The sequence below is a fragment of the Artemia sp. Qi Xiang Cuo genome, chromosome 2 (genome assembly GCF_049724085.1).
Source record: "Artemia sp. Qi Xiang Cuo chromosome 2, ASM4972408v1, whole genome shotgun sequence".
In the NCBI taxonomy this organism is placed as follows: Eukaryota; Metazoa; Arthropoda; class Branchiopoda; order Anostraca; family Artemiidae; genus Artemia; species Artemia sp. Qi Xiang Cuo.
The window spans coordinates 40,345,360-40,358,877 of NC_142795.1; the positions used below are offsets into that span (position 1 = coordinate 40,345,360).

Consider the following 13,518-nt stretch of genomic DNA (forward strand, 5'->3'; position numbering starts at 1 on the left):
AACAATGATTGAATTCTTTCTTTATTAGAACCATACAAATTCCTTGAAAAATCTTGTTCAGCATATTGCGAAAAATAGGATTGATTAGGTTGTCCAATGAATGAGAACAGAAAGAATATTAAATTTGGGAATAGCGGGGTCTAAGCAATCAAAATTTGAGGCGGGTTTTCTCAATTTGACGGAATTTCATGCTGCTTGGGGTAATGAGAAAACATTTGAAGAAGTTAGGGATAAAATGACGGATTATTTTGTCCTATGTTTGTCATTTTACTCCTTTGTGGGACGTAGGGGAAAATTGTTGGAGCGATAAGAAGATGTAGCTCCTGATGAGTAATTGTTTCATTGATCTTAATAATGTTGTTAAGTATCTGATGTTTGGTATGCAACATACAGAGTACCTCTTAGCTAATAAGTTCTCGTGCACCGCGCTTTTTACATTGTATCTTCTTATATTCATGTAAAAAATAAGTTGTAGTGATTTTTTAGTTTATTTAGTGTTCGACTTAAATTGTAATTATTTTGCGAAAGTATTTGGAAATGTGCCACTATTTATGTTTCATATGACTTTCAAAACTACGATTTCTGTTGCTTTTGTGTTTTAAATATGCTGCGCTCTTAATGTGCTATAGAGCCGAATTATATCCACTATCTTTTTTGAAAATTGGACTTCGTTTGTTGTCTTCTCGACAGTTTTTTTCGAAATTCCGATGTGCTAAAATAAGTTGTAATTATTTTTCAAGTTGTACCTGAATTTGATGGTATTTGTTACCCCTTTGGTATAGTATACCCCTAAAAAAGCAATAATAAAATAATAGTAACAAGAACTCTAAAACACTGACATACATTGATAGTATTCGGTGGTAAGGATATTATACAATTTGCTATTTTCATAATTCAGAAAAAGGGTTTTAAAGCAGTTAGCCTATTTGAATTGCTGATTTGTTCAGAAGAAGCTGACATTTCGTAATTCAAAACTTTGCACAACTTTGCACTGGTGGTAGTTGAACTGACTAATTGAACGTATTTCTTAACTTGCAGAATTATTTTAATCCCGCGGTAAAATGTACAAAAGGATTAATCCACCTTATTATTTTAAGCCTATATTGGTGGTCGCATGGAGATGACGATAGTCATATTTTTAGTAACAGAATGATGTACAAATGGGTTATCTGTTTCTTTGGAACTCTTGAGACGCCTAGAAGTTATAATATTAAATAAAGCTAAATATTTGCTTTGCAATCAGATTAGGTACCGTAAGCAAATTGAACTAAATGGATTATCCACGATATATCAAATTTATTGACTGAGGATAGCCATAGTTAAAATACAAAAGAAAATAAATACGCTACAGGTAAATGAAGTTTCTAACAGCAAGATTTAAGATAGATTTCAATAAATATAAAACCCACGTTGAATGATCGTAACCAGTAGATCTTTTGACGAAGCCCTTTTAAATTTAATTACACAATGTTGAAGTAAATGAAGAATAGCCTCAGATGACTCCCCACTCATTTGGTAGGAGTATAGCGTTGGATTTATTAGACCGTCGCACCGGGATTCCAAATTTATTTAGGGGTTACTGTAGGCTTATACTTGTTTCTTGTACTTTTATACCGAGTTTGCACTCACCAGTTGTTTGGCATGAATTGGCACCTGCGTATCAACGACTCTCCTTCAAATGCAGTGTGTTAGGTTTCTGCCAAGGCTCTATACACTGTCTAATAAAAACAGTTACAACTTAAAATGTACGCTACCAACTGCGCCATTGTGATATTTATCGTAAAAAGCTTTTAGTTAGCCAATGTAGACTAAAATTGACATAAATCAACTGTTATGACCTCAGAAGCAGGGTCTTGCACTTAGCATTTTTTCTTTATGTTTCTCTTTTTGTGCGTTTTAATTGTTGTTTTCATTTGAGGTCAACTGTAAGCATTCGTGACATATTATCGTGGGTCAGTTTTATAAATATGGTAGCTCTGCCCAAAAAAGATGGTTCCAGTCAACTATTAGACGTTGGTTCGGCGTACGCTCACGGAGGCTGTCTAGTTTTCCTTGATGGTCTTGGAACAGGAACGACTTCTACAGAAAGGCAAGCCAAATTATCTATTCATTCATTTTATTTTATTGTTTTTTTTTCTACAAACAACTTCGATTTAATTGACTAGTCCACAGTGGCGGATCCAGATTCGGATTCGAGAGGAATGAGAACGACTAGTTAGAATTTAGACGTTGCTTTCTCTCTTTTTTGTTTTTGGCTCATCCGATTCAAATAAAGTTAATCAAAAAGTACTGAAAAGTAAAGTGCACTCAAACAAGGGAGAGGAGGGGTGGAGGGTTGACCCTTCTGGATCCATCACCTATACTTTAAAAGGTAAATCAATTCCGAATACTAATATTTTATATAAATAGCAAAAATGGTTGACACTTACTAAATTTTGTGCTATAGTTCAGATTTACATCAAATGCACTACTTGACCTAATTAAAAGTGACCACACACCAAATAAAATTCATATCTATCATGTAAAAATATTTTTCGGTAAGTTGGCTTCCCCAAAACTAAATTTACGCTGAAATATTGACAACAATGTATGTGTTCTAGCGTGACGATCAGCATCTATTTTAGTATCTTGTTGCTGGCTGCCCAGCAACAAACTATAATTCTCTTTAGTACATATTATCTCGAAAAATATAGCTTCCTTGAGCAAAAAATTGTATCCGTCTGCATTATTTGCCCAATCTAGAAAAACAAGAATTTCATTAGGCAACTTGCAGCCCATGGCAAAAAGCAGTTTCTTTCTTTAATATAATCCTTATTAGAACAAGTTTCTTCCCTAGGAATTTAGTCTTTTACTACTTTTTTCCGCCACAAGCTTATTCAAATATCGAACGTTATTTCTTTTTTAGTTTGACGTCTTGGGTCAGTTATGTTAGTGAGAAAATTCGTGTTGATAAAAGGGAGCCTAATGTAATATCTGATGATTAAAGAAACAACTTAATCTCATAGTGTCAATGAAGCACTTAAAGTTTTTTTTTTAACCTCATGGAAGTTTACATGTTGTCTTTGTCTTTATGCTTTAAGAGGTTTGTATGCTTTGGGCCTGGGTGAAACTAAAGAGTTTAGGACTGGATTTTATGCACACAAGGTTAATTTATAATAGAAAAAAATCTTAGACATAAAGTCTTTAAAAGCTAAAATTTTTGAAATAGAAAGTATTTGAGATTTTAAATTGTAATACTTTCTGTGAGCCGTTTAGAGGCGAGTTCTAACAATTCCAAAAAAAAAAACAAATTAGGGAAAATTAAAAAACAAAATTTATTATTGGGGTTCATACTAATGAACCAATCAGAAGTGAAATCATACTGAAATTAGTTGTCATAAGAAATTTATTTATATACCTTCTACACGATTCAGAATTTATCTGTATATAGTCAGTACGATTCAGAATTTGTCTACATCATAGCCCACTTTGCCAACAATTGGCTACTAAAAGATGTGTTTTGAGATATTTGCGCCCAATTCGTAGTTTGATTTAACAAGTATTCGCGTGAGAGGGTATATAGCCCCATTGCTGAGGACCGCAACATCCACAATTCATTACAAGTCCACATTGGCATAAAGGTTTTAGGACCATTTTTTCTAGTTGTTTTTATTATTATTTTCTTCTTTAGTACCGGGTCTTTCTTGTTCATTTGTTCTCATGACTTCATTTTGTTAGTATAATATTATCCCTGAAAAATAATAATTTTAGCTGTTTAGTTCTCATTTGAGTTATATCTCTTCCTTCCCTTTCTTTTTAGGTTTTACTTGCCTCGATTTTTTTTTTCATCGGTCCTTCAATCAGCTTATATGATTCACAATAAGGATCACCAATTTAATTCATATAGAAAATAAGAAGTTCTTTCTTTCCCTTTGCCCCATTAAAAGCTTTCTTGAGTAGTGGTTTTTCTTATCAGAATCATTAGCCTACTTTCTCTTGTGACCCTTAACAAGAGCGAACTAATTACCTCATGAATGAATTATGTTGCTTTGCAGTTTTGGGCTTCTCATTCCTCATATGTTATTCTGGAAATAATATCAGTCATGGGAATATTCGTTACTGTCTATGCTTTGATAACGACTCTTGTCAACACGTGATGTCTCATTAAGCTGTGTTTTTATGGCCCGCTTTCCTGATCTATCCCTCTTGTGGGTTAGCAGGGAACAAATTATGTTGGTAATTTGTAATTCATAAGTGCTTGGAAAACTCTGTTCCAGTCCTACTTTTTTCATTTTACAGAATATTTTTTTGTTTTTTGTTAGGCAAACAACTAGTAAATCGGTTTTGATTCAGATTTCTTTAAGGGAAAACGAAAAACTAGCATGGATTGCTATTTAGAAATTATTAGAACTATGTTTTTCTTTCCGTTTTGAAAGTTGCGCTTTCATTTCGAGACTGCAGTTTCATTTTCGACCAACACGATGTCTCACCTTGCCTCACTAACTGGTATGCCCGGAAACTTTACTTAACAATAACTAAGCTCCGGTAAAATTTCCCCTTGAATGGTTCTGCCAACCACTATTCAATTGGAGTATCTTTTGGCATCAGTTTAGCATCTTTTGGGATAAGAGTGCTGGCTTACAACTCAGCTCCATTCAGATCCATCCGGTGCAATTTAACTCATTGGACCTAACTCAGTTTAAATGAACCATTATAAATTCAAGAGTAGTTCAACCAATTATCCCTTCAATTTAACCCCTTTTAACCCAATACACATGCAACTCAGCCGAAATGCACGTCAACTCTCAGTTACTTCAACCCCCGTTTAACTCAACGCCCATTCAGAGCAACCCTATTTACCTCAATCTCGTTTAATTCAACCCCTTTCACCTCAAACCTCATTCCATATTCAGTTCAACTCCATTTAATTCAACCCCCATGGAACTCAACCAATTTCATCTCAAACCTCAATTATTTCAACCCGTTTAACTCAACTCTATGCCATTGCCCTAGAGTTGTTTGCCCAACTCAAACATGCCACTGGATAAGTCGTTCAACTTTCTTTATGAATATAACAATTGCTGCCACATAATTGAATCCTAGCCGCCTACCTCTAATGTCTGGATATAGCCCTAGGCTGTTTGTAAAATTTGATTATTTTGCATGTGTGTTTTTTTTGTACTTGTTCCTCGTCAGTAGCTGAAACATAATGCCAAATAATGCCAATTTGAAATAAATAATACAACTGAATTAGCAGTGTTGTGTACATGGCCTATATCTACATCCAGCCATTAGGGTAGTTGGGACGCAATTGCGCGGTAGCGATGATGTTATTTGGTAAGAGCGTTGAATGGCAAATCGAATGGTGTGCTTATCTTTCAGCTAGTGAATTAATTGACAGCGAACGAACGGATTAGAGTAAATTCGATTGACACTTCGAATTTTATTGACATAGAAAAATTATGCAATTAAATATGTAAGCACAAAAGCATATCTTGAATTAGGCCTACAGTGGCCGAAAAAAAAAGAGAAAATATGTTGGACACATGAATTTATTTCATGTACTAGCCAATCGCAAAATGTTTCATTTTAGGTCAAAAATGAATATTTGACAAATTACCTATTTAAACATAGGGATATGAACTTAAGTTTACGGTAGTGCAATATAAGGTGGGAACTTGGAGCGAAGCAAGAAGCAAATTTTGATTCTTTAATCAGAAGCAGTTAAAATTTGTTCCAATGCCGTCCATAGATTTCTGCTTTCAAGTGCTCAAGGGTGCTTTACTAAAGAATTAAATGCATGGGATGTGCCGTAAATTTTACCAAGAAAATCAGTTGTGTCATTTGAATGGGTCTGAGCTAAATTGCGTCGAGTTACACAGGGTTGAGTTGCATCGTTTTACGTTGAATAAGGGTTGACTTGAACAGGGGCTGAACTGAATAAGGGCTAAGATGAATGAAGGTTGAAATGAATGGGGTTGATTTGAGTCGGTTGGAGTTAAAGGACGTAGGTTGTATGGATTGAGTTAAACGGGGTGGAAGTGAATGGGGTTGTGACATAAAGGGTTGAATTTAAGGACGGTTGAGTTGAACGGGTGTTGATCTAAACGAGGGCTGGTTTGAGTGGGTTGAATTTGCACGGGTTTGGTTGAATGGCATAGAATTAATCTGCAGGTTGAATTGAAGAAGCGTTTTGTTACAAGGGATTGAGTTGAATGGGGTTGATTCACACTTGGTACTTTTTTTGTTGCTGTTTTGTTGTGAAGCATATCTATATTCTCGTGTTAGCTTAAAGATATTGATCTGAATGAACATGCTCTATCCTTTTAATAGCGGCATTTGGAAGAATGCATTTGTCGTATGTCTTGACTGGAAATCCTTCATTTTGTGATCGATGGTATCATAACCTGCGTTGTGAAGTTGCGGGACAAGCAAGTTAATATTGTATCTTCCATGGAATTTTTGAGATGTTTGAGATCATGCAAACTCATGTCAACAAAATCATGCGAACCCAAATTCCCAATTGAATACAGAGAGAGACAGACTATTAGGTGTTAAAATTAAACTTACTGTAGGGAGTATTCTACTTAGATTGTCTTGGCTGGGCGTGGGTTGAACTAAGGCTAATTTTTTGCTATAAATTCGTTTTTTAGTCAGTTTAAAATCAATCAGTTGTTACTTATATAAAGACTTTTCCAAGGCTTTTTTGTAGCTCTTTAATGAATTTTAGGTGAAACTTCTTAAATAATATATTTTTGGTATTCTCATTGAAAAATAGAAATAAAAAGAACAAATTGTCCCCCGTCTCTATATTTTGAGAAGTATAATCTCTCTCCCTATATTTCCCTTAATTGACGCCACTGGTGCCGAAATTCAAACTTGGAGAGCTAATACTTTTTTGGCAAAAACTTTGCTTTTGTGTTTCTATGCTTCTTCGGTTATTGCCTGTTTTCATATTTGGTCAATTTCTGTTCTTAGAAATAATTCCTGAGTTTTTTTTTTTTTTTTTTTTTTTTTTTTTTTTTGAATGAACTTAACACCAAAATGACCACGCATTTTAAAACTTCCAGGCTCTCGGAACCACGGGCATTGAAAAAAGCAGCGGTTGAACTCATGTCAAAACAGATTTTACGCTTATCTGGGCAATCAATAGACATCTCAAATTTAATTGGAGACTACAAAGATGTACAAATAATTTTGGACGCTGAAAAGTTAGGAATAAATCCTTTCTTCATTGAACGAGGACCAGCAAAGGGGGAACAGAACCTTTTCAAATTCAAAGCACCTACGACGGCCATTAATGTTGCTCGGGTTTTGAGAAGTTTGCAGCTATCCAAACCCATTTTGCTTGAAGGAAGTCCTGGAGTTGGTAAAACAAGTTTAGTTGAAGCTATGTCTAAAGTTGCCGGCTATGAACTTGTCCGTATTAATTTATCTGAACAAACGGTAAGTCTCCATTTTATGTAGTAAACTTGTTTGAAACGTTTACACTTCGCTCCAAAGTTACCTCAAGTTTAAATGTTTCTTTTTAATATCTCAGGCTTAAAGTTAGGAGTTGAGATTGTTTTAACTTGTCTTAAATATTATCTTAAGGTGTATGTTCCCTATGAAACAACTAATTTTGAGACAAGCCTGAAGCTGTAAATTGCCCCAGAAGGGAAAGATAATTACATCATTGCATTCATTAATCTTGGATCTGTTCATTCATCAAGCCAGAATTAATATATTATTTTGATTTTTGTATTGAGAAGGATCGAAATTTGCTTACAAAATAGAAAATTTTTCCTTTTTCAATGAATTTTAACGAATTTTTAATCCAAAAAATTCTGTACACCGAATTTCAAAATTTAATTAAGTAGATGAGTAGAACTGGATCTCAGCTATGGAGTAACAGTTAAATTTTCCTTTTTCGTTGATTTATTAAAACCATACGGAGAGCAGAACAATAGCATACCGAAACTAGCACAGGGAACATAAACCTTAACCTTTATCAATGGTTTTCATCTTTCCTGTGGGGAAAGCAGTCTACATACCTGTTCAATTTTTTTCCCAACCCGAACTCATCGTTAAATTCGAACGATTAATAGAGTCTCGGGAATTCACTGTTTTAGCAGACTTTTTATGTCTTCGTTTATGTCAATAGATATATGCGAAGCTAAAACAGCAAAACCTAATTGATGTTTAACAAACAGTTCGTGGTAATGAACTGTAAGTAAGGAGCGACCCGGCTCAATGGTAACCGAAACTCTGAAAAAACGGAATTTTGATACCAATAGATACATCAAAAGAATCGTATTTTTATGGTTATTTTAATTATATAAACATAGCTATATATATATATATATATATATATATATATATATATATATATATATATATATATATATATATATATATATATATATATATATATATATATATATATATATATATATATATATATATTTATTTATATATATATATAAACATAGATGCTCTATAGTAGATTTAAACACAGTTTTAAATTTTACAGGATGTTGCAGAATTATTTGGTGCAGATTTAGTCTCACCTATCAAAAGCTACGAGCCTGAGAAAATTTGCTTGATTTTTGAAAAAAGGGGGAAACACCCCCTAAAAGTCATAGAATCTTAGTGATAATCACTCCATCAGATTCAGTGTATCAGATAACTTTACTGTAGAGTTTTCAAGCTCTTATCTGCAAAAATGTGGAATTTTTTTTTTGCCAGAAGAGCAATCACGGATGCGTGTTTATTTATTTATTTTGTTTTTGTTTTCAGGGGTGATCGTATCGACCCAATGGTCCTAGAATGTCGCGAGATGGCTCATTCGAACGGAAATTAAAAGTTCTAGTGCCCTTTTTAAGTGACCAAAAAATTGGAGGGCAACTAGGCCTCCTCCCACGCTCATTTTTTCCCAACGTCACCGGATGAAAATTTTGAGATATCCATTTTGTTCAGTATAGTCGAAAAATCTATGAACTATGTCTTTGAGGACGACTTAATCCCCTACAGTCCCCGGGGGAGGGGCTGCAAGTTATGAACTTTGCCCATTGCTTAAATATAGTATTGGTTATCGGGAAGTATACAGACGTTTTCAGGGGAATTTTTGTGGTGGGGGGTCGGGGGTTTCGTGGGAGGATCTTTCCGTGGAAGAATTTTTCATGAGGGGAAGAGAATTCCCATGTAGGGGGTGCTGGATATCCCAGCTTTATTTTAAAAAAAACAATAAGAAATTAAATAAAAAAAAAACAAATTTTTTCAACTGAAAGTAAGGAGCAACATTAAAACTTAAAACGAACAGAAAATATTACGTATATAAGAGAGGTTGCCTGTCCTCACTAGCTCACTCTTACGCTAAAGTTTTTTTAACTTTAAAAGAGGTTATTATTCTAATTAAACTGCCTTCGTGATTCAGGAGTCATTCTTAACCCTTTCACGACCAAGCCCTCGTTTTTCGGAAAAAAATGACGAAAAATACATGATTCCTGACCAGAAAGACACGCTGATCTTGAATATGCTCATAAAAGCCTTCTAAAATGAGTAGAAAAAAAAAAGTCTATTCATAGCGGAACTCTGCGGCCCCGCTGAGCAAAGCAACCTGATCAAATGCTAGCCGAAGGGACCGAGAAGTCCAGCTGAGTAAGTCACTTTTTTTCTAGAAGAAACAATCATTTATTCCGAATGGGAAACTTCGATCAAAAATGTTAACTACAACTTTGTCATTAATGATGCTCATGCTACTCAGAAAAATAATTCTTCCGTTCATTGATGCACAACGTCACACCACATTTGGAGCAAATCGAGAACGGTCTACACTCAACTTGCTTCAGAGAACATATTTCACATCTTCAGCATTGAGAGACAAAGCGAGGCCAGTGCTTGCCCAAATACTAAGACGGACGTCGTCTGGAACCGAAGCACCATAAATTCCGCGTCTTTTTTTGTTGGCTGCAACAGCCAACAAAAGTTTTTCCTCTTTGACTGTGGGATAGACACGAGTCCTCTTAATGGCCCTTCGCCGAAACTCAAACAGTGTCAATTTTTCTTCGCGATGCAGGAGAGTGTACAAAACATGGGCATTGCAGAGCGTCAAATCAACAAAACCCCAAAAAAATCTGGTGCCACCATTTCAATAACTTTCTATCTCTTCAATAAGCTGGCCTTTTCTGGTCAAAAAGGTTTACACCCCCATAAGGTCATTATAATCTTTTGCTACCTGAGAGGCTTTGATAACAGAGGTAGACCTATCATAATTCTTTCTCCTTACAGAGGCTGTCTCTGTACCATGGTAGTTGGAGGCAAACAGAACAGCCTTGGAATCCGTCCATTTGTAGACACCAATTAATCCACGATGTTTTTGGTCGAAGCTCCCTCTATCTCAAGTTTTGTCGGGTGCAAGGATAGGAAGCCCTTTCCTGTTTGAGCGAATAGTGCAACACGCCATGATACCATCTTCCCTAAGTTGTTCAAGAAGGCAGACAGACGACAAAAAGTTATCAAAGATGGCAATATGCTCATTTCCACTGAGATTGTCTGTTATTTGTCGAACAACTCTACCGCCAAGTCCCAAGTCCCAAATTGTCTTTGAAAGCTTGAAATTTTCCTTGATAAATGTCAAAATTGTAGACAACCGCTCATGCAAGCAAAGCACCAAAGCTTGTAACCTCTTTTAATTGGCTTCATTGGGTTATATTGCTTTAGTGTGCAACGTCCTTTGAAAAGAATGATGGACTCGTCAACACTCAGGTAAGTTCCAGGCTTTACTAACTGCTTGAAGCGGAAGTTTAGCAGGTCAGTTATCGGTCGCAGCTTGTAAAGCCTATCTCTCTCAGCAACTATGATTGTCAGGTTGTCTCTGACATGCAATATTCTTAGAATCTCTTTGAATCTATTTCTTGACGTCCTTGACGATACAAAAGGGACACCGAAGTCAGGACCCAGTAATCTCTCATGCTTGGAAGTTGGTGGTTCATCACTAAAAGATTTATCCCAAGGAATACCTTAAGTTCATTGTCTATTACATTGATATTCCTGCCCTTTTGAAGTGAATAAAGATTCGACTGAAAAAGCAGAAGCTGAAGAAGCTCATTGCTTAAGCAGGTGAGAAAAAAATCCATAGGAGTTGATTCACTCCCTGTTTCCTCTAGATTAGCCTTGGGATTCATCGAGTTCAACTGGTGGTTTTTTGCGACAACTTTCTTCCAAGTCCTTAGTGGTTTAACGAGTTTTGCCTTCCTTGCCGGTGACTTTACATTTTTCTTTGGCTGATACGCTGCACGAGATGCAGTTGGTGCCGATGAAGTTGAAGGCGAAGCAAGGCAAGGATCTGTATCGGTTGGGATTGGAGAAATGGGTGGTGAGTCTTCCCATTGTTTGGTATGTTTAAACTTGTGAGAACATTAGCTGATGTCATGTCAGTCAGGTCTGGGTCCAAAGCATTGTCCTCTGTGTCGGTGTTTTCCTGTAGATCCAGTTCTATCTCTTCGGGCTGCTGAAATCAGTCATCATCTTCATCTAAATCAATGATATCTCTTCCCAGCTCTTCTAATGCGTTCAGCACGGTACTTTGGTTCAGTATGGTGCGTTCAGTATTCGCTTTTGCATGGTGTGGAAAAAGAACCAACTATAAAACAAAATCATAAAGAAAGAGAAACGAGCAAAAATTGGCTTTTTAAAGGCCAAATGAAAATATTGACAAAACACAACAAAGCGAATATTTCGAGGGAAAAAACGCCTCTCTTCTTCAGCCTGAAACGAAACAAAAGCAAAATCGTACGAGAAATAGAGAAGGGGAGAGAGAGAGAGAGAGAATGAACGAAGGAATTTTTCTTTCTTTGTATAATCATGCCTTGAAAAAGAGAGAAAGGCGTTATTAACAGGCGAAAAAGAAATAATAGAAAGATAGATAGAGTTAGCATGTGTGATGAGCAAGGTCAGTTAATCCAAAAAGCCATAGGCCATAGGAATTAAAAATAAACCCGTAGAAAACAATTCCAAGATTACTGCTGCTTTAGAAATTGCTTATTGTCGAACATTTTCAAAATTGTTATTTTAATAACTTCGACTTGCGGGACTTTACAGTCGCCGCCACGCAAGGGCCTTGACCACTGGGACTGCAGGATGCCAAAAATAGAATCCATCACTGGAGGTGTCCAAATGGCTTTATCAGATTTTTGTTATGCCAGAGTGTTTCATTACACAACAGCAATGACTTGCAATTGTTGCTCTGATCTTATTACATTGTAACTTTCTATCACTAAAAAAAAAAAAACAGACTTCTTACCTTTTTTGAAAAAAAAAACAAACAGCCTAACTTCACCGTCAGCTAGATAACTGCAACTGAATGCTACTTTGACTTGTTACCCATCAATCGAATGGCTAAAAAAGGTGGAATACGATGGAACAGGTTTTATTACTGTAGCAATCGATAGAGAAGCGCAAAAAGGATTTTTACATAATGGGACTGTGAGGTCCTGTCAGTCGCGAAACGGTTAAATAACTGGAACAAAAATCAAACTTAGGTTATTATAAGGTTATTATTATTAAAAAAAGTAAAATTAATATGCAAAACCTGCGCCAAATTCAAAACCTGTATTAATTCAAAAACGTTCGTAAATTAAATAAAAAAAACAATTTTTTTTTTACTGAAAGTAAGGAGCGACATTAAAACTTCAAACGAACAGAAATTATTCCGTATATGAAAGGGGCTGTCCCCTCCTCAACGCCTCACTCTTTACGCTAAAGTTTGACTCTTTCTCACAACTCTAATTTTCAAAACAATAAAAACTTTAGCGTAAAGAGCGGTGCGTTGAAGAGGGCCCCTTTCATATACAGAATAATTTCTGTTCGTTTTAAGTTTTAATATCGCTCCTTACTTTCAGCTAAAAAAAAACTTTTTTTTTTTATTTAATCATTGTTAAACGTTAATGTTTTTCATTAGTAGTTCATTCTGGTTGGCTCTATGCGGCACTTTTATTGGTACATCACGGTAACATAATTGGAAGCATGAAAATCTTAAAAATTGTACATCAAGAGGATGTCTTTACATATGCATATCCATTACAAGGTGATGATACCTTAACGTATGCATGGACAACCAATTTTATTGATTATCTTTGAGAGAAATTATTATCCAGTTGTCGTTGGCTGATGAAGGATCGGAATTCAATCGTGTTTGCTTGTCATCTAGTTATTATCGGAGCCTAGCTAAGTATAAATAGTCGATGAAGAATTAGGGTTGATCTTTATTATGTAATATGGATGGATAAGAAGTAGTTTCTTTGAATTAAGTATACGTCTTTGAAGCAGCTCAGTCGAATCAGAAATGAGTTGAACCTCTCAGTGTTGTTCAATTCGTGTAACTACTCAAGTCCTTAGCTTAGTAGTCCAAAACAGCCAAGTGACGCTTTTACAGCCACGTTAGTTAATACATTTATCCTTGTACAGAGGTTCAATCATTAAGGGACAAGGGGGGCCAAGGTAAAAAAAAAACAACAGATTTTTCTGCCATTATTTCTAAATTTTCTGGGAGGCGTTCTT

At 35.6% G+C, this 13,518-nt stretch overlaps 1 protein-coding gene across 2 annotated transcripts in view; it reads left to right on the plus strand.

Moving 5' to 3' along the window:
• The window catches only part of LOC148955225 (midasin), a 348,425-nt gene that overhangs the window by 113,721 nt on the left and 221,186 nt on the right, over positions 1-13,518 (plus strand). For both annotated transcript variants that reach the window (XM_089100939.1, XM_089100949.1), the window contains 2 exons: positions 1,919-2,089; positions 7,050-7,425. In XM_089100939.1, coding sequence (XP_088957065.1) covers positions 1,919-2,089; positions 7,050-7,425 — 547 coding nt within the window. The remainder of the gene's footprint in view (positions 1-1,918; positions 2,090-7,049; positions 7,426-13,518) is intronic.